The sequence below is a fragment of the Gavia stellata genome, chromosome 4 (assembly GCF_030936135.1).
Source record: "Gavia stellata isolate bGavSte3 chromosome 4, bGavSte3.hap2, whole genome shotgun sequence".
NCBI classification, from domain to species: Eukaryota; Metazoa; Chordata; class Aves; order Gaviiformes; family Gaviidae; genus Gavia; species Gavia stellata.
In genome coordinates, this window is record NC_082597.1 from 60,603,103 (window position 1) to 60,625,295 (window position 22,193).

The 22,193-nt window shown below is 44.6% G+C and overlaps 1 protein-coding gene across 1 annotated transcript; it reads left to right on the forward strand.

Annotated features, from left to right (window-relative positions):
• Positions 1 to 5,310: 5,310 nt before the first annotated feature.
• PRDM4 (PR/SET domain 4) lies at positions 5,311 to 22,090 on the forward strand. The gene is given in 11 exon segments (XM_009818847.2): positions 5,311 to 5,353; positions 5,356 to 5,502; positions 6,158 to 6,343; positions 8,393 to 9,187; positions 12,833 to 12,982; positions 14,189 to 14,307; positions 15,060 to 15,145; positions 16,307 to 16,434; positions 16,869 to 17,183; positions 19,690 to 19,858; positions 21,201 to 22,090. Coding segments are annotated over 11 exon segments (2,448 nt in total). The 3' UTR covers positions 21,511 to 22,090.
• Positions 22,091 to 22,193: the final 103 nt, after the last annotated feature.

The window sequence follows — 22,193 nt, forward strand, 5'->3', positions numbered from 1 at the left end:
TGGCATTCAAACAGGTTCCCTTCCTACTCTCCTTCCTTTTACTTCACTGTACACACTTAACTACCCAGCCAAAACTAATAGAAAATATTTCTGACATACCTAAAAATAAACCATTGAGGCATCTTCCTTCCAGATATAACTTAGTTGTGGTTTTAACTGCATATATCCTAACACAATACCTACAAGAATGTAATCTTTGTACAAAAGAACCCTCAACTTGTTCACACTCCCACAAGAATCATGAATAACACTACTGACATTACACAGTGATTGCTTTGAATTACTCAAAGCAACAGATTTTCCTTGACACCATGTCCCTCTGCATCTGAAATGAACGACATCGGTGGAAATATTGTAGTAGAAACACAAGAGTCAGCTGAACACATGAAGGCCCACCTATTTCCCAACAGATGATGTCTCAACTATTTTATCTGTGAACACGTTACTGAGAAGGAGGAAGAAGAAAATACATCAGGAGTTTAAAAAGAAATGCTCACAACATTGTGCATTTATTATATTTTACTGTGCTGTAGTTTTACTGAATTCTAGTATTTATTATACATATCATAGTTTGTCTGGGCTGCTGCAATTTATTAACAGCTATAAAATTGTGAAATTAACAGTTTCTCATGTTAACTGCATGCCACAGAATTACAGTAATAACTGCAATTTAGATTGAAATTCAGGAATACAAGATTGAATAGTTTTGTGCCTCTCTAAGCCTGTTTTATCCCTTAGCATGGGCCATCTCTCTCCAGCTCTATAGCTAGAAGTGGGAGCTGCACCCAACCTACCCAGTTTTTATACTGTGACTATCACCAAAATACAGGCCTGCAAAGTGCTGACAAGTCAATAAAAGGTGGTGAGAAACTGGATTTTTGATGTTATAGTGGTTGGCTTCAACCATTGCTTTTTGCATAATCTTCATTCAGTGAAATTCTGATTGCTCTGAGAAAGAACCCAAGGGCAGGTTTGCAATAGCAGAAGAGAACTGATCGTATCAAGATGTGGGCATGGTCCAGCAGGGACTTTGCTCACGCTACAGAGAAAGACTGAAGCATGCTTACTGCATCTCTGTCCCTTATCTTCCAGTATGTCTCTGGGATCTGAAGACAACTTGAAAAATAGCTCTGTAATTTGTTCCTCACGCAGCAAGTACTACTATAAATGTCAATAAACTAAGCTTTCAGGGGTCATAGTGCAGTTGTCTTACCAAAACGCTTCACATATAATAAAAGTATTTTGTATGTAAAAAATATCTTCCCTTGCAGAAGAAACAGTTCTCAAATGTGTTTTATCACAATACCTTGGGCATGCAGAGTATATTTCTGTAGACACAGATTAATTTCTCATTTGGTGACACTTCATATTATCACTGGCTTCCTTTGATACTTGTGCTTTAAACTGGTAGTTAAGATATCACTCGTTCAAGGGAGTAAAGTGACTACAAAAAAAGCTGGAATCTCGGAGGACTCATGTTTGACAGTAGGAGAAAACACTCTTATCTGCGTATGACTACATCCAGTCTGGCTCATAGGCTCAAATTATTACTTTCAGCTCAGACAATTGAAATAGTGCAAGGATTTCAGTGCCAAGGCAGTTCTGCAGTAGAATTACACTATCATAATTGGCATTAAGACAAGATGAGGTCTTGGGATAACCTAGTGTTTCAGGACAGAGCTGAAATGTACTGAGTATAACTGCAAAGTTGTAATGATGACAACGGAAAATGTAAGGTCTCCAGTCATCTCCTATGGATTAGGGAATGCAATGTGAAGAGAGGGACTTTTGGGCTCGTAGTCATTTGCTGGAGTTTCTAGGAAAGATGCAAAGTATTAGCAACAACCATGTGAATATGTGGTACTACACACATACAAATAAAGCACAGATAACACCACCACCCCCCATCACAGGCTTAGCAGTCCTGAAAAAACTGAGGACTTGAGGTTTTTCTTCACTTGATGAAATAATGTTTGTGGGCCGATTCAGATACACTCGGTCATGGTTAGAGTAAGGATTACCTGGCTTAGTGGAGAACAGGAGAGGTTGTGGGATATGTGGTAAACTAAATGAGGTCATTCTTTTGGTCATGAATGACAGAGACCTGGATTTACTTTGCCTAAATGTAGTCTTCTAGAAATTATATATTTAGATTCATCTAATGACGCAGATCCCAGTTACAGGCCATAGACACAGAGAGACAGCTCCAAAGGGGATTCTTCTCAGACATCTACCTCAGGGTGGGATGAAGCACTCTCTGTGGCAGCCTATTTCTCTCCTTCAGCTCCAGAGAGAGCTTGAAGAACCAGCATATCCAGGGTGTCTAACTTTCTGAACAGCTAAAGCCAAATGAGAAGGGTCTGTTTCCACCCCTAGAAGAACCGATGGGTTTGTACTGAACTGAAATGATCCTTCCAGATCCTACATTTAGGCTCTTTAGATCAAAAGGTAGTGGGCAGAAAAATACTCTTAAGTTTCCTCCTGCGCAGACATCCTATCAAGGGATGTCTCATTAAATGAGGCATCATTTAAGTGTCAGGCATGATCAAACTACAGAAGCACATTATGGTGTGTGAGGAAACAGCTGTTCACCCTGGCATTTAAGGAACTTGCAGATTGATTTGAGCAGCGTATGTGATGAATATCCACGTGTCACAGTCAAAAGCAAGCTACAAAACTACTTGTGCACATGAAGAGATTCCTTTCCAACATAGCCTTAGCCGGAATGGTACATATGAGCCATAAATCATAGATAATTGAACAGCAGCTGATGTCCAGAAGGTAGCTGGGGAAGTACAGGCTGATGGTACCAGAGGACCATCACACCCTCCTGAGAGAGGCAGCACATGATACCACGGGCTGAACGGCAAGGGCCAGCCAAGCAGGGGATGGTGCCTTACAACCGGAGAGTGCCAACTGAGGTGCTCCTCCGAAAGGGGAGAACCGCCATGTACCTGGGCAGCTCCCAGGCCCGTTCTCCCGCACCAGCGGCACCCACAGCGCTGGAAATAATCTGGAAATAGGGCGGGGAGGTGGTGGTGGAAGGGGCCGAAGTGCAGCCGAGCTTCACCGAAGGCAGGCCGGCCCCAGCCTCCAGCACGGTGGCTGGTGCCGAGCTCTGCGGCGGATGACAAGGAGCTGGCAAGGGCAGCAGGGCCGGGGAGCCGGCGGGGCGGGCAGGCGGCTGCCAGGAGGGCAGCGATGGCCCGGTCTGACACGGAACTAGGAGAACCCCACAGGCATCGCCAGCGGGCCCCTCTGCGCCAGCACTGCGGAAGCGGCTGGGCCCGGGCTGGCAACCAGCGCTGGGCCCGTCATGGACCCCGGCGGTGGCGGCAGGCGGGAAGCAGCCGAGCCCCTGGGCCGTGGCGCCGCTTCCTGGATGCGGCGCGCGGCGGCGGAAGCGGCCCCCGTCCCCCTCCCGCCGCCGCTGCCGCCATCACCGCCTCCCTCCTCCCTCCTCCTCCGCGCTCCCCCGCCCGCGGCCGGGCCCGCGCCGCTCGGGGCCCCGCCCATGAGGCGGCGGCGGCGGCGGTGGTTGCGGCCGGGCCGGGGCTGGGGCTGGGGCCGGGGCCGGGGCTGGGGCCGGGGCCGGGGGCAGGCGCCTGCCCGAGGGGCGGCGGCGGGCCGAGGCTGAGGGCCCTGATGCGGCTGCGGCCGCTTCGCCGCCGCGAGAGGCGCCGGGCCCCATGCACCCCAGGTGAGCGCCCTCGCGTCCGCCGGGGATGGGGGGACGGTGCAGGCGGGCGGGACCGCGGCCGGGCGGGGCGGGGAACGGGCACCTCGGGCCTTACGACGGCGGCGCGCACCCCGGCTGAGGGCGAGAAGGGCAGGGGGTCCCTGAAGCGTTCACCGCCTCCCGTAGGCCCCGAGGCTTGGCCCCGGTGCTTTGCCACCCCTCGGTCCCGAGGCGAGGGTGGTGGATCCCTCCCCCGGGCATCGCCACCCTTATTAGCCGTTTGGGCCGGTGAGTGGGGGAATATCCCCAGTCCCACCAGGTAGCCGGACACCTCGCACCGTCCCTGCAAAGACATCCCTGGAGGCAAGCGGGGCGGTTGACAAGGGTAGGGGAGAGCGCACGGTGCGAAAACTGGGCAGAAGCGAGATGAAAGTTGGCAGCTCCGTTTGTGCAGCTCTGACCTTTGGGTTAACTTGAGTGTTTGGTGTATTTGGCCATTTTTCCAGGGTGAGTGGTACCCTTCCTTACTGGAGTGTCAATCCAAGCTCCAGCTCTCTGTCAGTACTGCAAAGCTTGGGCCTGCTGCTTGCAAAGGGCATGTGAGAGGCTCTGGTCAGCATGGAGGCTGTTCCGTCTTGTTGCTGGGGTTGTGACCACTATCGGGGCAGCTTGTCTTTCTGGCCCTATGAACTGCTGATTAGAGCTGGTCTGTGGACCGGAGTGCCAGAGTGGGCAGAGCTAAGGCTGGGCAGAGCTAAGGCCAGGCAGAGCTTATAAAGTTGTTGACAAGTGGGAGGTGACCGTGTCTCCTTGGTGTCCCCATCCCCATGGACTGGTTTGGGCTGCCTGTGCAGTTTGAGACCCCAGAGGACGGATGTGCCCTGAGCTGGCATGGTTTCTCCCAAGGCTGGGATTTTGGGTTGTTTGGCAGCCTGGCAGTTTCCACAGCTCTACAGCCACTCGTGTTATGTGTGCCCACCTGAGTAGCTTGAGAGGTGCAGGCACTCAAGAGCCACTGGTCAATCGCCCTGAAATAACTTGTCATCCACGGTGCCAGTTTTTAATGTGATAGCAGCATGTGCCATGTCTGCAGAACCAGACTGAGGCAGCCTGTTAAAACTCTATACAGTGGCTATTCTGCAGAGGTGACTCTTGTCACTATTGGCCTGGTTCGAACTGACGGTGAATTAGACATTTTGTGTCCATTACCAGTTTTAAGTGATCTTTTGCCTCCTCTCCCCTGACTTTGGTTTTTGAACATGAATGTGGTATCCAGAAGTAATGAAATATAAATCGGATGTTGTTGTCCAAGTAATTGTGACATTCAGCTTGCAAACTGATCTGTGTTCACAATACTGTAATCACAGTGGCTTTGATTACAAGGAGTGAAACTTTGTTTTCAGGATGGCAACGAAAAAGCTATGGTCTGATTTGCCTTTTTGAACTGGCTTTTTAATCCTGGTTATTGCTATCTAATATGATCAATATGCATTGATCATGATGTGATCACAGTGTGAGTTGTTGATGTGCTTTATGCTTAGCTTTCTAAGGCAGAGTTTTTACCTGTCAATATCTGATTTTGAGTTTGTTTGCTCAGCCTTTCCTCACCACAGTACAGTCAGTAATCAGGAATGCTCTTGCATCTGTTTCTCTGTCTTTTTCCCCTCCCCTCTGTTCCCTGCTCCCCAGAATGAATGAAATGAACTTGAGTCCTGTAGGGATGGACCAGCTGACCTCATCCTCTGTGAGCAATGCCCTGCCGGTCTCGGGGAGTCACTTGGGATTGGCAGCGTCACCCACTCACAATGCCATACCAGCACCAGGTAATGGGGAAAGCTCCCACAAAGCATATTGCTCTGTGTTTTACTGTCACAGGACTGTTTGTAACTGCGTAGTAGTGCTTGCTCTGATAGCAAGTCACGTCTTTAGCAGGTAATGAGGTGATGCAGAATTGGGGAAGGGCAGACCATAAACCATTGCTTCTGTGGGCAAAGCAAAAGGGACGTGTGCTTACTAGGCTTATTCCTTAATGGGAGTCTCATTTTGTTCTAATGGAATGGTTTGCACTGTGGGTGGGTAGGTGGTAGCAGAATCCTTTGAAATACGAACTGTAGCTGCAAATCTGTCTACATCTATGTCTGTCTTCACTCAGGTGAAAATAATGATTTTTCACCTGTAAAGCAAAACTGTTTTCCCAGCTCTTTTTTTCCGGCAGCTACACAGACAAAAGTCCATTACAATTGTACAGTAGAAGCAGGCTCTACGTAATGTATCCAAAAAAGATCTAGCCACATTCAGGCATGCCTCTCAGTGCTGTGGTAACTGTGACCCTTTCTTTGAAGCTTGCCACCTTACTTTGACAGTACCATGCCGTGCTTCCATAGGGAGGTCCTGAGGAGTTAGCAACCTCTTTGTTAGCTTGTGTGTTCATAAGCTCAAGTAGTTCCATTGAATTTAAATGGGCGTTTTCTTTTGCAGGCTTGCCTGTTGCAATTCCAAACTTGGGCCCCTCCTTGAGTTCCTTGCCTTCTGCTCTGTCTCTGATGCTCCCAATGGGTATTGGGGATCGAGGAGTGATGTGTGGTATACCTGAGAGAAACTACACCCTACCTCCACCACCGTACCCTCACCTGGAGAGCAGCTATTTCAGACACATTCTACCTGGTAAGTGGTCTGGAGCTGATGGATTGGAACAGAGAGAGAAATTGTTTTAAGAGCCACCTGTTTCTGTCCTGAAGCAGGTAAGACTATTTTGCAGAGCTGTGAATCCCTGGAGTTTGTCTGGAGTTTGTTGTGTCATTTACACACCTTTATTTTCAGGTCTTTGTTTCTCTGTATGTATATGAAGAGAATTGCAGGGTATTTTCTACTTAAACCAAACCTCTGATCACTCCTCCTGCTGCTTTGTTTTTAAGGTTAACAGAAAACAAAGCATGCCTGGTTTCTATCTCAAATCGCTTTAGTTCAAAAACAGCTTCTTTTTTTTTCTCCTGTAGTCTGAAGCAGTGCTTGATATGTGTGTGATGGTAGGTTACAGTAGTTCAAAGCTCAAAAAGAGCAAGCCATCAGCTGGGGAATTTGGGCTCTTTCCCACCCCTTTAGCCCATGGTATAGGTTTTCTTCACTTTTGTTCAAGGTTGATTTCCAAAGGCCTAACATACTGATTTCTATCTTGATTCCTCTCTCGCATGTGTTTTAGAGTATAAGTGTAGAATTTTACATGTTAGTATACAAAGACACAGAAATTAGAGCTTTAAATGTAGTCCTTGGGTTTTTTTGTAGCTAAGATTGACAGGATTGGCATAGATAAACTTCTTCAAGGTCACCCAGTGAGTGTTGTTGGTTCAGCCTAGGTTAGGAAAAGAAATATAGCAGCTCAGATCTTGTCAACTACCTGATGACTAGTGGCTGAACTTGCCAACTGTTTAGGAGTAACCTTTCCTACTGCATTACATTCCTCTCCATTTTGTGGGCAGAGAGTAGAGGAGGAGACAGTGCATTTGAGGACTGAAGGTATTTGCCATTCTTCTGAGCTGGAATACTTTATGCAGAAATGTACTTTTTCTTTCTAGTCTGCTTGATGTTTAGCCTGATGTTTCATAGGAGTCTTCCATCAGTCATCTTACTGCCTTCAAGGGTCCACCTTGTTCAAGCTACAGGGCAGCATAGCATGCAGAAATATTTGATGCAGCTGATTAAATTAAACTGTCCATTTCTTGGCTTAGCCATTTTTAATGGGGTTATGCTGCAGCAAGAATATCCATGCTTGCATGCTTGTGATAAAGGACATGTTGGAATGGAAAACTTTTACAGAACAAATGGCTTACAGTGCTCAAGGCCAAAAAGAAACATGCTGACTTGGATCTTGCAGAATCTGCAAAATCTGTCTCCACTGGAAGTACTGTTTACTTGAATGTGCTGATGTGTTTCCTCCAAAGATCTTTTTTTTTAGCTTTGTCAAACAAGAAAAGTTGGTAGTAAGTAAATACAGACTAGTGTTTCTAGAACTACCAGAAAAGATGTTAGGGTTTCTGATTTAAATTTAACTGGGCTATTGTTTTAGGAGAAACAACATACTTTTTGTCTAAGGAAAAAGAGCAGATGACTCACAATACCTTTGAGAGACCTTATCGTGGTCCTTCAGAATTGCAGTTGATGATCTCCGAGATGGACAGTTGTGTCACTTAGTCTTAGAGGAAGTAAGTAGTAATTGTTAAAACTAAAATACCGAAGCAAAAAGGGTGTATCCTGGAGTACTGTTTCTGCTTCTTCTAGCAAAGATGAACGAGGGATTATCACATGTTAGATTCCACTAGCAGTCCTTCGTCCTTTGTGAGCTATTTCTTGAGAATGAAAAATTATGCCTAAAATGTGAAGAACTTCTTTCTGATTCAGTCTCTGTACTGAGGAGCCTAGGTTAGATGCTGCCAGAAACTTGGCTGTTCAGAGTTTGACAAATAACTAGAGACTTGCTCTGTTGGATGGAAGATCTGTATTTGTTATCAAATGATACTTTGACAACAGTGTTGGGTTGGCATACGTTTGTGAGCCATGTTTTAGAATTAGTGGTTTTTAATTGGACATAATGTAAAGAGCACGTCTTCAGGGATCTAGGTCTTAATGTACTATGCTGCGATGATGGGGTATTTTTGTTCAAGATTTGAAAACTGATGTCATCTCACTCTATTCTCTTTCCCCCTCTCATTCTATCAGGTATCTTATCTTACTTGGCTGACAGACCTCCACCTCAGTACATCCATCCCAACACTATAAATGTTGATAGCAATCCGGCATTGTCAGTCTCCAGCAATCCCTCGGCCCTAGATCCCTACCAGCCCAGTGGAACCGTGGGGCTGGAACCAGGGATTGTCTCCATGGACTCCCGCACAGTGAACACGCATGGTGCTCAAAATCTGCATCCTAGTGACAGCCACGAGGTAGCATTGGATACTACAATCACTATGGAGAGCGTTTCGAGGGTAACCAGCCCCATCTCTACAGATGGGATGACAGAGGAGCTTACGATGGATGATGTAGCCGGGGATCATTCGCAGATCCCAAATGGTTCCCGGAACCACGAACCTTTAGCTGTAGACACAGTGGGGAGTAACTTGACATCGGATGCTGTGGGACACGGTGGTGTCATTCCCATTCACGGTAGCACTTTGGAACTGCCTGTTGTCATGGAGCCTGACCACATCGCTGCGCGGGTGACAGGAATATCGGACAGCACACTAAATGACTCCATTCATACTGTGGCCATGAGCACCAACTCCGTGAGTGTGGCGCTCTCTACCTCACACAACCTAGCTTCCCTGGACTCGGTAGCCTTGCACGAAGTGGGCCTCAGCCTCGAGCCAGTGGCGGTGTCTTCCATAAATCAGGAAGTAGCCATGGGTCCAAGTCACGTGGATGTGTCTGCAGACAATCTTGCCTTTGTACCATCCTCTCTGCAAATGGAAGACTCCAATTCGAACAAGGAGAACATGGCAACCTTGTTTACCATATGTGAGTAGGCATTTCCTGCTTTCTTGGTGTAGGGTTTGTTAATGTTGTCAGGTGGGATGACAGGACTCTTGTTGCTAGTCTTACAGATTTCTGGTGAAAGAAAGTTGAGTTATTTAACAAGTCCACAAAAGTTGGAACATCTGCAATGGCAGGTTAACCTCGCTGAAACAATGCTAGTTGGAAGTAGACATAACAGAATGTTTTAGCATCGTTTTCGTTGTATCCGTCTCCCATGTTGCCTTGAGGCTGGCAGCTGAATTCTTTATGAACCTCTTGCATTTTATGGATATGCTGATATTATCCTTTGCAATGAGCCTTTTGTTTTTTAAAGTCGCGTCACAAATGACTCTTCTTGCTCCGTTAAAAAAAAAAACAAACAAACACCACCACAAGCCATACATTTCATTGAGTGGGTATAGTTGTTGAATATGATGTTACGTGATTTTGCAAAATTTTTATTAAACCATGAACAATCATCATGAAAATGTTGTTCTCAACAGGACCTGCTGGAAAAAAGAGCAGAGAGGGAGGGAAGTTTTTAATATTTCTAATTATTCTCATCAAAGGACTTCAGTCCAGAGGTTAGCTGATCTCCTAGGAAGAGAGGAGCACTGGACATTGCACTCTGTCAATCCTGTCATCATTCAAGGAGTGCTGTTCGAGAACTATGAAGTTCTCGTTTGCTGGGACAGAGATTTGAACTTCCACCTGCAGCATGTCTGGCTTCCTGCCACTGAAGTGTAAGGCTAGCTTTTATATTCAGTTTTATTACTTGTGGTAGCATTGCTGAGTGCTGCTCTTGCACGCAGTCTGGCCCTACAACTGCCAGAGCCTTACGACAAGCTTTGCCTGCAGAACATTTTTTAAGAAATAGAAATAAATAGTGCCTTGATCAGCAATGGAAGAGGTGCAGTTTAGTGCAAAGTGTCTTGTCAGACATTTGAATTGAAACTTCTATTCTGTGGGATAAAATATTACTTAAAATCAGGTGGGTGTAGAAGTATGATGAATTTACAGCTCGTAGAGGAAAAGTTTTACAGTTGATGCACTCAGAAGTTCTTAAACGGATCTGTTGCATGTTGAACAAATAACAATCAACATACTATGATATCCAACATGCTCATGGTGAAATCACTTCTCTTACTCACGTAAGTGAGATTTGATGTGCCAGCTTATTGTCACTGTACTTAAAATAGTCCTAAGCTGTTTCCCAGGTGATGTTCCCCATTGGTAGGATGTTATAACAGCTATTGCATGCCTAGTGCTTTCATGTGATTTGCAAAATAGATCTTTGACTTGGGAAGTTTAAATTTTAACTTTTTGTTGTCGTTTTTAAACTTCTCCTGAATAAAACATGAATTTGTGTCCAAAGAGGTGACAGCAAGGAGGAGTTGTTTTAGAGCTTCTTGGTGGTTCTTCCTCACTGAGAAGGCAGGAATCGAGGCCTTTTTCAGAAAACTTTTTACATTGTTCCTAAGAGGGAAGAAAAAAAGTGTGCCTTTGCTACAGTCCTAAATGTTTGTGAAACTTTTAAGTAGTCCTTTTTTTAAACGTCTTTGCTTACAGTTCTGAGTACCCAAATCAGAGAAGTAATCACTGTGATTTTTAAATTTTTTTTTTTGCATTCTTTGGCTGGACAGAAATGGAAAGGAAACGGTATATTTTGCTTCCTGTAGAATGTTGGATTTTTTTTTTCAACTTCTTAAAAATGCATGAATCCCTAAACCTTTCCAAGTGGTAGTGTCATATGCCTAGCACTTGCTTTTCTTCCTCTTTGCCTCTCCTTGGGGCTAGTCCACAGACTAGTGGTGTGCTAGGCAATGCTTTAAAACAACTGTTTTAAATAGTGTTTCTCATTACTCAGGTCTGGTTGTTGTCATTGCTGTACTCCTACATGTCAGCTGCGCACCTGAAGCAATTCTTATACAGGCTCTACCTAATAATTTTCTGAGTCCCTTTCTATCTGTAACTGTGTAGTTGCTTAAACTATATTTTCACAGAATCACAGAATCATTAAGGTTGGAAAAGACCTGTAAGATCATCAAGTCCAACCATCAACCCAACACCATCATGCCCACTAAACCATGTCCCGCAATGCCATGTCCACACATTCCTTGAACGCCTCCAGCGATGGTGACTCCACCACCTCCCTGGGCAGCCTGTTCCAATGCTTCACCGCTCTCTCAGTAAAGAAATTTTTCCTAATATCCAATCTAAACCTCCCCTGGCGCAACTTGAGGCCATTTCCTCTTGTCCTATCACTAGTCACTTGGGAGAAGAGACCAACACCCACCTCTCTGCAACCCCCTTTCAGGTAATTGTAGAGAGCGATAAGGTCTCCCCTCAGCCTTCTCTTCTGCAGACTGAACTACCCCAGTTCCCTCAGCCGCTCCTCATAAGACTTGTGCTCCAGACCCCTCACCAGCTTCGTTGCCCTTCTCTGGACACGCTCCAGCACCTCAATGTCCTTCTTGTAGTGAGGGGCCCAAAACTGAACACAGTATGGGGTCAGATTCTGGTACCCTGATGTATGAAAGGCGTGTCCCAAAAATCTCTTCAAACAAATAGTAATGGAGCTGCTGTTTATGCCTGCTGAAGACTACTGCTGTGATAGGTCTTTTATACTGGAGTTGGGCCATCAAGAGGCCAAAGAAGGTTTCCGTGGAGATTCTGCTTAATTAGCTGAGCATCTTTCTTCAGAAGAAGAATGATTTATCAGGACGGTGGTTGCTGAGTAGGTATTGGTTGCTCCATTCACAGAAAATTAAAACTACATCGTTTTTCTAGATGAGAGCATTTATGCTGTACTTTTTGCCGAATTCGTTAGACTGAAGACTTTCAGTGGATTATTTTTCAGCAGTACTTATGCTGAATGACAGATTGGGAAAGTGATGCTACTGATTCTTCCTGGGCTTTTGTTTTTGTTCCATTCAGTGGCATCCCACAGAGGTGTACTGTATGAGTTTATTGTAGTAGGTCTTTCAGAAGCAGCAGTGAGGTCACGTTTTTGCTGCCGTGAAGATTTACACATTGTCTGAATTTAAATGGAGATAAGGGGATTTGTGTGTTCAAATTAGACAAATTTTAGAAAGAAGACCTTACTGTTCCTTTGCATGAATATCCTTGAGGTTCTACATGCAAGAAAACTCTTGTGTCTCTGGTAAATTCCAAAAATACAACCAGTTAGAAAGTGTTTGGTTTGGTGTGGCTTGGATTTTTCTTCCAATAAAGGTAATTTCACTTGTGATCAGAGAGAAAATGGCTCTTCCATTATCAGCATTACTGCTAGCTCTGGTGAGACTACCATCAGTTTTGCAGTAGTTTTGATGAAGAGTGGACTCTGTCCCATTGCTAGATTGCCCCTGTAGGGATAGTCTAGAGCCTAAATGATTAAGTTACCATCAAGAAGGCAGGTGGAGATCCTCATAGTTGATACGAATTGCACAGGAACAGCGACATGTATGTTGGTGCCAGTCTGACTATGGTTTGTATTCTTCTGAGTAAAAGCTAGTAAAGCAGACAAGTTAAACCAGGCAGAAGCAGCCTTTGCCAGGAGCTGAGCTGAAACATATTGGTAGGGAGCTGATTGCACCATGGGGGCAGTTGCATCTTTTTAATCCCTGTTGTCCCTTCCCCTCTCTGCAGGGTGCACACTGTGTGACAAGGCATATCCATCGGACTGCCCAGATCACGGGCCCGTCACCTTTGTCCCTGACACCCCAATAGAGAGCCGAGCCAGGCTTTCTCTCCCTAAGCAGCTTGTCCTCCGGCAGTCTATCATGGTAGCTGAAGCGGGTAAGAATCAGATTACTATATATTTCTATGCAGCAGTTTAAAATACACGCATTGCCAGAAATCAAAAACTGTAGGAAATTTAATGTGGGAAAGAAACACTGCAATAGAGAGGTGGTTCCCTCTTCTGTAATCACCCTGACTTACATTGTGCAAGAGCTTCTTGTCCTCTGGTTACTGCTTAGGCTTCAGCTAGACACAGAGCATTACTGCAACACTTGATAAGGTCAAGCACAAACAAGGTATGTGTTTATTTTTATTGTGGGCTAAACAGCCCAGGCACAGCTTTGATAAGGAAACATTACAGCAACTGGAGTTTGGGGGAAGATAACAATTAGAAATAATGGAGGAGATTTCTGTCTGCTTGTTCATCAGCTTGGTTTGCTGCCTGTGGGTCTTCTGGATACTCTCATTGGAGAATTGATCACGAGTGCCTTTTTTCTCCCCACCCCCCCATTTACACTTGGCATGTAGACTGTGACGTTGTCATTGGATGTGGACCTTGTTACTGTATTTCACGCCATTGTCACCTGGAAATCGAAGAGTACAGTGCAATACCCTAAGGATCTGAAGGCTAGAGAAGAATGTGATTATTGGCTTGCTTAGTGATGCTGCTTGTTGAGAGTAGATTACATCTGTTCTTTTCAAGCTGCACTAGTTTCCAGTTTATTCCTAAAAGCTCTTCAGTGTATTCATGTAGACCTCTCTATATATAAATGTTTAATAATAAATAATATACACGCAGGAATCCCTCTGCCCATGACAGAAATACAGCTGCCTCTGGGGAGAAATGCAGAAGCTGCTTAACAATGCCCAGCAACAATTCTGGAAATTCCTGGGGATTAGGTAGGCGAAATGTAGTTACTGAAACTAGTATTTTCTGCTTCTGCAGAAAGTGCCATGAAAACTTTAATTGGTACAAGTGGCTAGGATCTTAGTTTTATAGCTTACTAAAAAGTAAATTACTTGCTTTTGGCAAACAAAATAAGTATTTGTAATTAAAACAAAGTGGCTCCCAATAGTGTCATGTGGTGGTGGTGGTTCTTGTCTCTGCCTTAGGTGTGTTTTACATGTGAAGTAGAAGCTTTGATGATCTTTTGCCTAGATATTAGCCCTGGAGCGTTATCTCATAAACCTCCCACCTCTTTGTTATGCATGTTTAGTTGTTTAAATAATTGATTTCTGCAGATTTTGGTCTTCTACTGATAGGTGTGTGGACACGAGAAACCATTCCTGTAAGGACTTGTTTTGGACCTTTGATCGGGCAGCAGAGCCATTCTCTGGAGGTGGCCGACTGGACAGACAAAGCAGCTAGTCACATCTGGAAGGTCAGTGGATGTTATGGCTCACAGTGTCTGCAGGCATGCCTTTACCTGGTGAAAGCCACCACATGACACAGCAGCTTTAACATTATCATCCTTGCCAAAAATCAAAATTAATGCAGTTGGATTGTTTAATACTTAATATCAGCATAGCAGAGCTGTCTACTATGTAATACGCTGGTAATCAATCCTGAAGTACAATGAACTTCTTTAACGCCTTTTTTTTTAAAGGGCTGTATGTAGTTTCCAGTATTTGTGTGGAGTTGCAGCAGAGGTTGTGTATGAATTACTAGGCAGCACTTGTTTGTTTGTTTTGTATCATTGTTTATTGAAAGTTGCCCCAGGTGATGAATGATTTGCTTTAGGAAAGCTGCTTTAAAGCTTTCTTCTTCACATCATTTCATGTTCAGAAAGTAAAATTGATCTATATAAATAAAACATGTACTGTTTGCCCAGATATTATAATTCACAAGACTTGGCTTGTAAGAAAAGCAGCCAAATGCATTTCCGCTGGGAGCTAAAGGTGGTGTGTGGGAAAGATGCTGATAAACAGTTTTTCTAGCCTCCTGCGTAGCAGAGAGGTGAAGATTCCTGTGTGAAGGGGAAAGTAAGGAGTAAGAACAGGGCTGTGGTCTTGGCAATGGCAATGGAGACCTCCTGTCTTGTTCTAGGTAAACAGATCCTCACTTAAAGAAGCTGGCTTTCACTGCATTTGTTGCTGTGTTTTGTCCTAAGATTGCATTTGGTTTTCCTGGTAGATCTATCACAATGGTGTCCTGGAGTTCTGCATCATTACAACTGATGAAAACGAATGTAACTGGATGATGTTTGTACGCAAAGCCAGGTGAGAACCACCTGTAACGTGCTAAGTACCTTGGAGTCTGAGCTGCAGGTTCATAGGAGGTTGTGCTGGAGAATGTGCACTGCTGCACTGACTGCCCAGACGGGTAATGAGCTCAGGACTGAGGGAGCTTCAGGGGTTACCTAGGCATCTTGGACTGGTGGGGAGAATGAAACAGACCACCCAGTGGAGAATGTTATGGGGGAACCAGTATGCATGCTGTAGTAAAACAGCCCCAAACCTGCCCACATACTCTGTTTCCCTTGTTCTAAAGCTTTAAACCAGGTTCTTTTTGTATTAGCTTACTGTGTATTAGCTTGTTATTGCCTTCCCTCTGTCCCATTCCTTTTGGATACATCTGTGAGGATGATGTTGATTGTCTTTCTGATTTTAGTACTTTATTAGCAAAGTGTCCCTGGGTTCTTTTGGCCAAGTTCCAAGCTCTTACAGCTTGCAAGAGCTGTCCTTTTCAGTCTTTCTGGAGCCTGTGATGGAAACTATCCAGCCTGGCTTCCGTATTGCTCCATACATGGGCCACTGAGAAGGCTGAACCTTTCCTATTGCTCTGTGACATGAAGTAGGTTTCTGCTGCAATTGATTTCATTGCTCTCATATGCAGGAGTCAAGAAGTTAATATTTGATCTCCCACTGCCATGGGGCAGAGCTTTTGCTGGTTTCAGATACCGGAAACAAGCATATGCAAGATATATGCTTCAGAAGATGAATTATCACATCTTGGAAATGCTTTTCAGGAGTTATTTTTGAAGATAATTTTGCTTTAAGACTTCACTGACACTTATTTCTCCCTCATGTGTTTTCTATTTCTTAAGGGGGTTAAAATGAAAAATTGTAGTTTCTTAAGAGATCATAAATTCTCTTCTCTCAGCCCACTCCAATGTCTATTAATAATTTTTTCAGCAAGACACTGCAGTGATGTGAAAAATGTATCATTTGGTGGAGCAGATTGGCTCTCAAGGTCCAGTTTTACTTTGCTTTCCTGTAATAAAGAAGGACAGAAGTGACAGATGGGGAAGTTTTTATAATGTGCTGACAAGCATTTAGTTTCTCTCATTAACTATTTATAGGAATTTCCTTCTTTTTTTCTCTCTCAAAAAGTCATTATTTCTGGAAGGCTTTTTTTCATAACTCTCATTATTGCTATAGGAACCGGGAAGAGCAGAATCTGGTAGCTTATCCTCATGATGGAAAAATTTACTTTTGCACCTCTCGGGACATCCCACCTGAACATGAGCTTCTCTTTTATTACAGTCGGGACTATGCACAACAGCTTGGTAAGTAAGCGCTCATCTTTGTTGGCTTTGTCGGCACAGGAGTGCCGTTGTTTAAAAGAAACATTTCACTATCTAATTCCACTGATCAGGAGTAAAAGATCGCAGTTTCAAAGAAAAAGGGTTGTTTTTCTTCTGTTCATCCATCTGGTGCTAAGGGAGTTTTGCTTGCTGAAGATGTTCCTATCCTCCACCACCTTTGACTGTGATAATTTAGGTTTGGTGGAGCTGTGCTCAAAACCATTTCGAAGTTGGTGCCCCAAAACATTTGAAATGGCCTACCTAAAAGAGCTGAAAAGCAAGCACTGGAGCTGAAAGGAACGGGGGTGAAAATCTCTGCAGCTGGCTTTGCTACCACAAAGTGTTAACATGGATCACGCTCGCGCTCTGTTAGGCCTTGCTGTGCCTCGTTAAAAGTGATGCTTTTGTGCCCAAAGGTGTCCCCGAACATCCGGATGTGCACATCTGCCACTGTGGAAAGGAATGCGCTTCCTATGTAGACTTCAAGGCCCATTTGAGCAGCCATATTCACAACCACCTCCCCAGTCAGGGGCACAGCAGCAGCCATGGGCCAGGCCACGGCAAGGAAAGGAAGTGGAAGTGCTCCATGTGCCCCCAGGCTTTCATCTCCCCTTCCAAGCTCCACGTCCACTTCATGGGGCACATGGGCATGAAGCCGCACAAGTGCGATTTCTGTAGCAAAGCTTTCAGTGATCCTAGCAACTTACGGACACACCTCAAGATACACACAGGTAAGGGTTGGGGACTTTATAGAGATGCCTGTGCTAGCAGAACATTGGAGCAAGACATGTTCTCTCTGATCCCTTGGCCAGTTGGCAGGGCATAGCTTGTGTCCATAAATCTAAGTCCTTAGAAACATAGAATTGTAGAATGTTTTGGGTTGGAAGGGACCTTTAAAAATCATCTAGTCCAACCCCCCTGCTGTGGGCAGGGACATCTTTCACTAGATCAGGTCACTCAAAGCTCCATCCAACCTGACCTTGAACACTTCCAGTGGTGGGGCATCCACAACTTCTCTGGGCAACCTGTTCCAGAGTCTCACCATTGTAAAAAAATTTCTCTTTATGTCCAATCTAACTCTATCCTCTTTCAGTTTAAAACCGTTGCCCCTTGTCCTGTCACTACAGACCTTGGTAAAACATTGCTTTCTTATAAGCCCCCTTTAAGTACTGAAAGGCCGCAATAAGGTCTCCCCAGAGCCTTCTCTTCTCCAGGCTGAACAACCCCAGTTCTTTCAGCCTTTATTCATAGGAGAGGTGCTCCAGCCCTCTGATCATTCTCATGGCCTTCCTCTATACCTGCTTTAACAGGTCCATGTCTTTCTTGTACTGGGGACCCTAGAACTGAATGCACTACTCCAGGTGGGGTCTCACAAGAGCAGAGCAGAGGGGGAGAATCACCTCCCTCGACCTACCTTTCTGAGAATGGCAACATCCTGACTGTCTGTAGGAATTGATCTCTAGTCCATGCTGACCCCAACTAATGCCTAGGCACTGCCTGAGAGAGCACTGGTTGGCAGGGGATAGGGCTGCGCTGAGTTCAGTGGTGTGGATGCTTACAGAACAGTATGTAGACCTGTGTTCTGGCTGATTGATTGTGCCATATCTAAAAGTATTTGATGAGTTGAAATTGATTACAGTTGGGAAGAAGTGTTGGCCTTCATCTGGGAGACAGAAAGCCTTTGTTCCCACACAGCAGAGTCAGTGCTGGTAGCTATGATAAAACAAGGGTTCCTGTCTGCTTGTGAGAAAAAGCCAAGTGGGTTTGAGAACTTGTAATGTGGACAGTTGTCCACTTACTTAAATATGGGGCTGAGATCCTTCCCCTCTTTCCTACTTGAATTGTTTTTCATCTGAAGGAAATAGCACAAGACTGAAATTGGTGACTGTGGGGTCAGACTTCTGTGGTTAAGGCTCAGCTCTGTCACTCATCACAACTTAAGTCTGAACATGCTGTTGACTTCTGTGGGCATCTGGGTATCACTAGAGGCTTTGGGGGTAAAGGGAGAATTGGTAGCAGATCAGTGAATGAATGCTAAAAGAGGAAAACAAAATAGTGAAAGGTTTTTCAGCTGTGTAAGAAGAGAGGAAATACGAAAAGGCATGGATTTAACACAGTGAGAATAGGGGAGAGGGTGAAGGTCAAGTACAGGCCAGCAATAGACAGTGTGGATATTTTTGCCTCTCTTATTTCAGTAAGGTTGGAATAGCTATTGGGAATCACAGAATGCAAATCACAAAGCTGGAAAGTTCAGTGCACTTGAGTCAAACGTACGAAGCCGTGGGCTCAGTAGTGAGGAGTTTTAATAAACTGATCAAGTACAAATGTGGTATATATGACCACAGAACACTCAGTGAGATAGGGATTCAAGGGGTGTTCAGACTTAGTCTGAATTCAGTGGCATGCAGGGGTTTTAAATTATTTCTGGCAAAGAATAATGGAAGATTGTGGAAAAATGTGATAAAACATAGAAGTTACCAAAGAGCCAGTGAGCTTTGTACCTGTGTGTTTGTTAGATAAGAGAACTTGTTTTTCTAGACAAAGGCAAGGCAGGGCAACAGATGTGGTCGGGCTCCGGTAAGGCATCAGGTACAGTTTCTGTGGGAAATTAGTGGAGATGGGGATGTACTGATGTACAGTAACTAGATGGCTACCATGGTTAGTATTAAAAAAAGAGGCTACCACTATTCTTACTCAAGAATTCATCTTGGATAAGCCTAGTCTTGTTAAGTGTTTTCCTGAATCTCTTTGCTGGAAAATTTACAAGTCTACTGGTGATGTTTTGATACACAGAACAGGGTGCACAGTTGGTGTATACAAGAAGCAGAAACTCTATCTTACAGGAAAGGCTGACTGACAAAAAACACTGGAGGAAGAGGAATCAATGGTGTTCAGAACAGCGTGCAGAACTGTGCATCCCATGAAGGGGCTCAGTGGTTCGAAACAGTAGCATGAAGTGGGTTTTTTGGCTTGCAGGCATGGGGTGGGGGGATGAAAAGCTTTGGGAATGATGAAATGAAGTCAGATGCCTGTTTTTTGCATAGCTAAATGTAGACTGTAACTAGGTAGGCCTTTGTGCTGAGTCTGAAGGAACTGCAGGAGGAAACAGGTCCTGTTCACAAAGAATGCCTTTCTTCTGGGTAGAATTTTGTTTTTCAGAAGTGGTCAGGCTTGTTTGCTTACTGTATGTCTTGGGACACTGACTGTCAATTTGTGGGTGTATGTATGTAATCCTAGGTCAGAAGAATTATCGCTGTACCCTCTGCGACAAATCGTTCACCCAGAAGGCTCACCTGGAATCGCACATGGTCATCCACACCGGGGAGAAGAATCTGAAGTGCGATTACTGTGAAAAGCTATTCATGCGGAGGCAGGACCTCAAGCAGCATGTACTCACTCACACGCAGTAAGTGATCTCACAGGCTGTGTGGGACTGGCCAGTGCAATGAATAATGAAGCTGAGCAGCCCAAGAGAGAATCTCCAGTTTGCAAACAGTTTGGCCTAGGGAGTATAGGTTCACCCTCTAAAATGACAGAGAAGTCAGTCTGGACAAATTCCTTGTTACTGGCTGAAATTGTCCTATTCTAGTGTTTGTAGTATTTTAATGACACAGTAAATTCCAGGCGTGCACCTTGTCTTGTGAAATGGCACTCTGGAGTGTTCATCATTTTGAAGAGAGAGGGGGTTAGCTGATTTACATTTAGTTCTCTGCTGAGAACTGTTTCCACGTCCCAACATGACCATGAAAAATCATAAACTCCTCAATGCTATTCTCACTGAGTAGCTTGTTAGTGAAGTCTCCCTCTCTGTTTGCACCAGGGGTGGAGTGCAGCCATTCCCAGCTCTTAGCTCCTTCCCCACCCCAGGTCTCATTCGGCTCTCTGCCAGGCCAGATCTTTCCTTTTGCTGTGAGAATCTCTCCATCCTGTTTAGTTACTCCCACTCCAAGGTCCTGCCTTAAAGGCTGCTTGCCCAAAGCTAGTCCCTCTGCTTATTTTGTTTCCAGCATCTGGTTCTTGTACTCACTTGGAATTGGTTGCCACTTCTGTCATGCTGCCTAGGCGATAGCATAGTGCAGCTAGCACAAGCAAGAGAGAGGCAGACAGACTTGCTTTGCTCCTTGTTCTTATGGCCAGAGCCAGGAGCGCTACTGCTGGGAGGTGTTTTGCACAGTCAGCTACAGAATTTGACTGTTGCAGGCTGCTTACCAGGGGTTGTTAACACTCAGCAGCTTTGTTTTCTTTTTTTGTTGGGTCCCCCCCCCGCCCCCCATTTATGCAGGGTGGGAAGGAGGGAGACTAACCTTTCTACCATGGCAACATCTCTGCCCTTGCCAAAACATGGAGCTTAACCAGAGTTTGGTCTTACTCAAAAATAAACAAACAACCACAACCCCTTGTAGAATTCTTTTTCTTCTTTAATTTATCATCAGGGGAAAAAATCCAGTTGGTTGCAAGCTAGCAGTTAATCCAAAAAGCCTAACTTTTGCCAATGATTGGTGGGGGGGGGGGGCAGAGAAGAGGGGCTTCGTGTACATACTGTGTGAGAGAAGACTGAGCAGTATTTACACTTTAGTGCTGCAGTAGTGCTGTTATTTCTGGTTTGCTTCTCCATCAACTGTATTGGTAGTAAGATTTAGGAGTAAGACTGACCCTTTTCATCCTTCCTGTCACCACCCCCCCACTATTTAATACAGTATCAGCTGCCTTGCCCCAGGAGCAAACTGTAACTTTTTCCTGTCTTGCAGAGAACGGCAGATCAAGTGCCCCAAGTGTGATAAGCTGTTTCTGAGGACAAATCACCTGAAGAAGCATCTCAATTCACATGAAGGAAAGAGGGACTATGTCTGTGAAAAATGCTCCAAGGCTTATCTAACCAAGTATCACCTCACTCGTCACTTAAAAATATGTAAAGGCCCCACATCCAGCCTGTCAGCCCCAGAGGAGGAAGAGGAAGAGGATTCAGAGGAAGAATTAATAGACTCTATGAGGACTGAAGACTGTAGGATTAACAATGGAGCCTATTCAACAGGTGATGCCCTCTCTGGACACAAATGAAGATAAGAGAGAGGGAAATTTTCTTGGATGTTAGAACTGGGGAAGGAAAAAAAACCTCTTCCGTGCTTCCCCAGTCAACAGCGTATGTCAAATGAGGAGTTTTCTTTTCTGTTTTGGTCTCCGCACTACCACCGCTTAATAAACTCTGTAGCCAAAACACTGAATAAGAATGGATCATGCACATAGAAGTGAACAGTTGCTAAGAAGGAAATAGGAGGCAAGGAGATTTTTTCACACACACTGTGCATACTTTTTTTCCAAATCACTCAGCTTTTCATCATCCAGTGTTGGGATACATGACACACCTTGCATAGCCCTTTGTGTAAAGAGCCACAAACCAGAAACATAGTCAAGTGATTGCAGTGACCTGTAAGCCAACTGTCCTTAACTGCCAAAGCCATAACAACAAGAAAAAACCAAACAAAAAAAAATGGTGGTGGCAGTTGATGCATTTTTTTTTTTAATGCTTTTTAACTGAAGGATGACGTTTGGCATAAAGCAAAGACTGTCAATGTTCAAGTTTCCTTCTAAAAATTAATTAAAAAAAAAAAAGCTTTGATTAGGAAAAAAAAAAAAAGGCCAGTGAAATCAGCATTTGCAACAACGCAATTAATTACCCAATACAGAAAACAAAAAATTGGCTTTTGGATAACAGTTACTGCTGCTTCTCACTCTAGTTCACT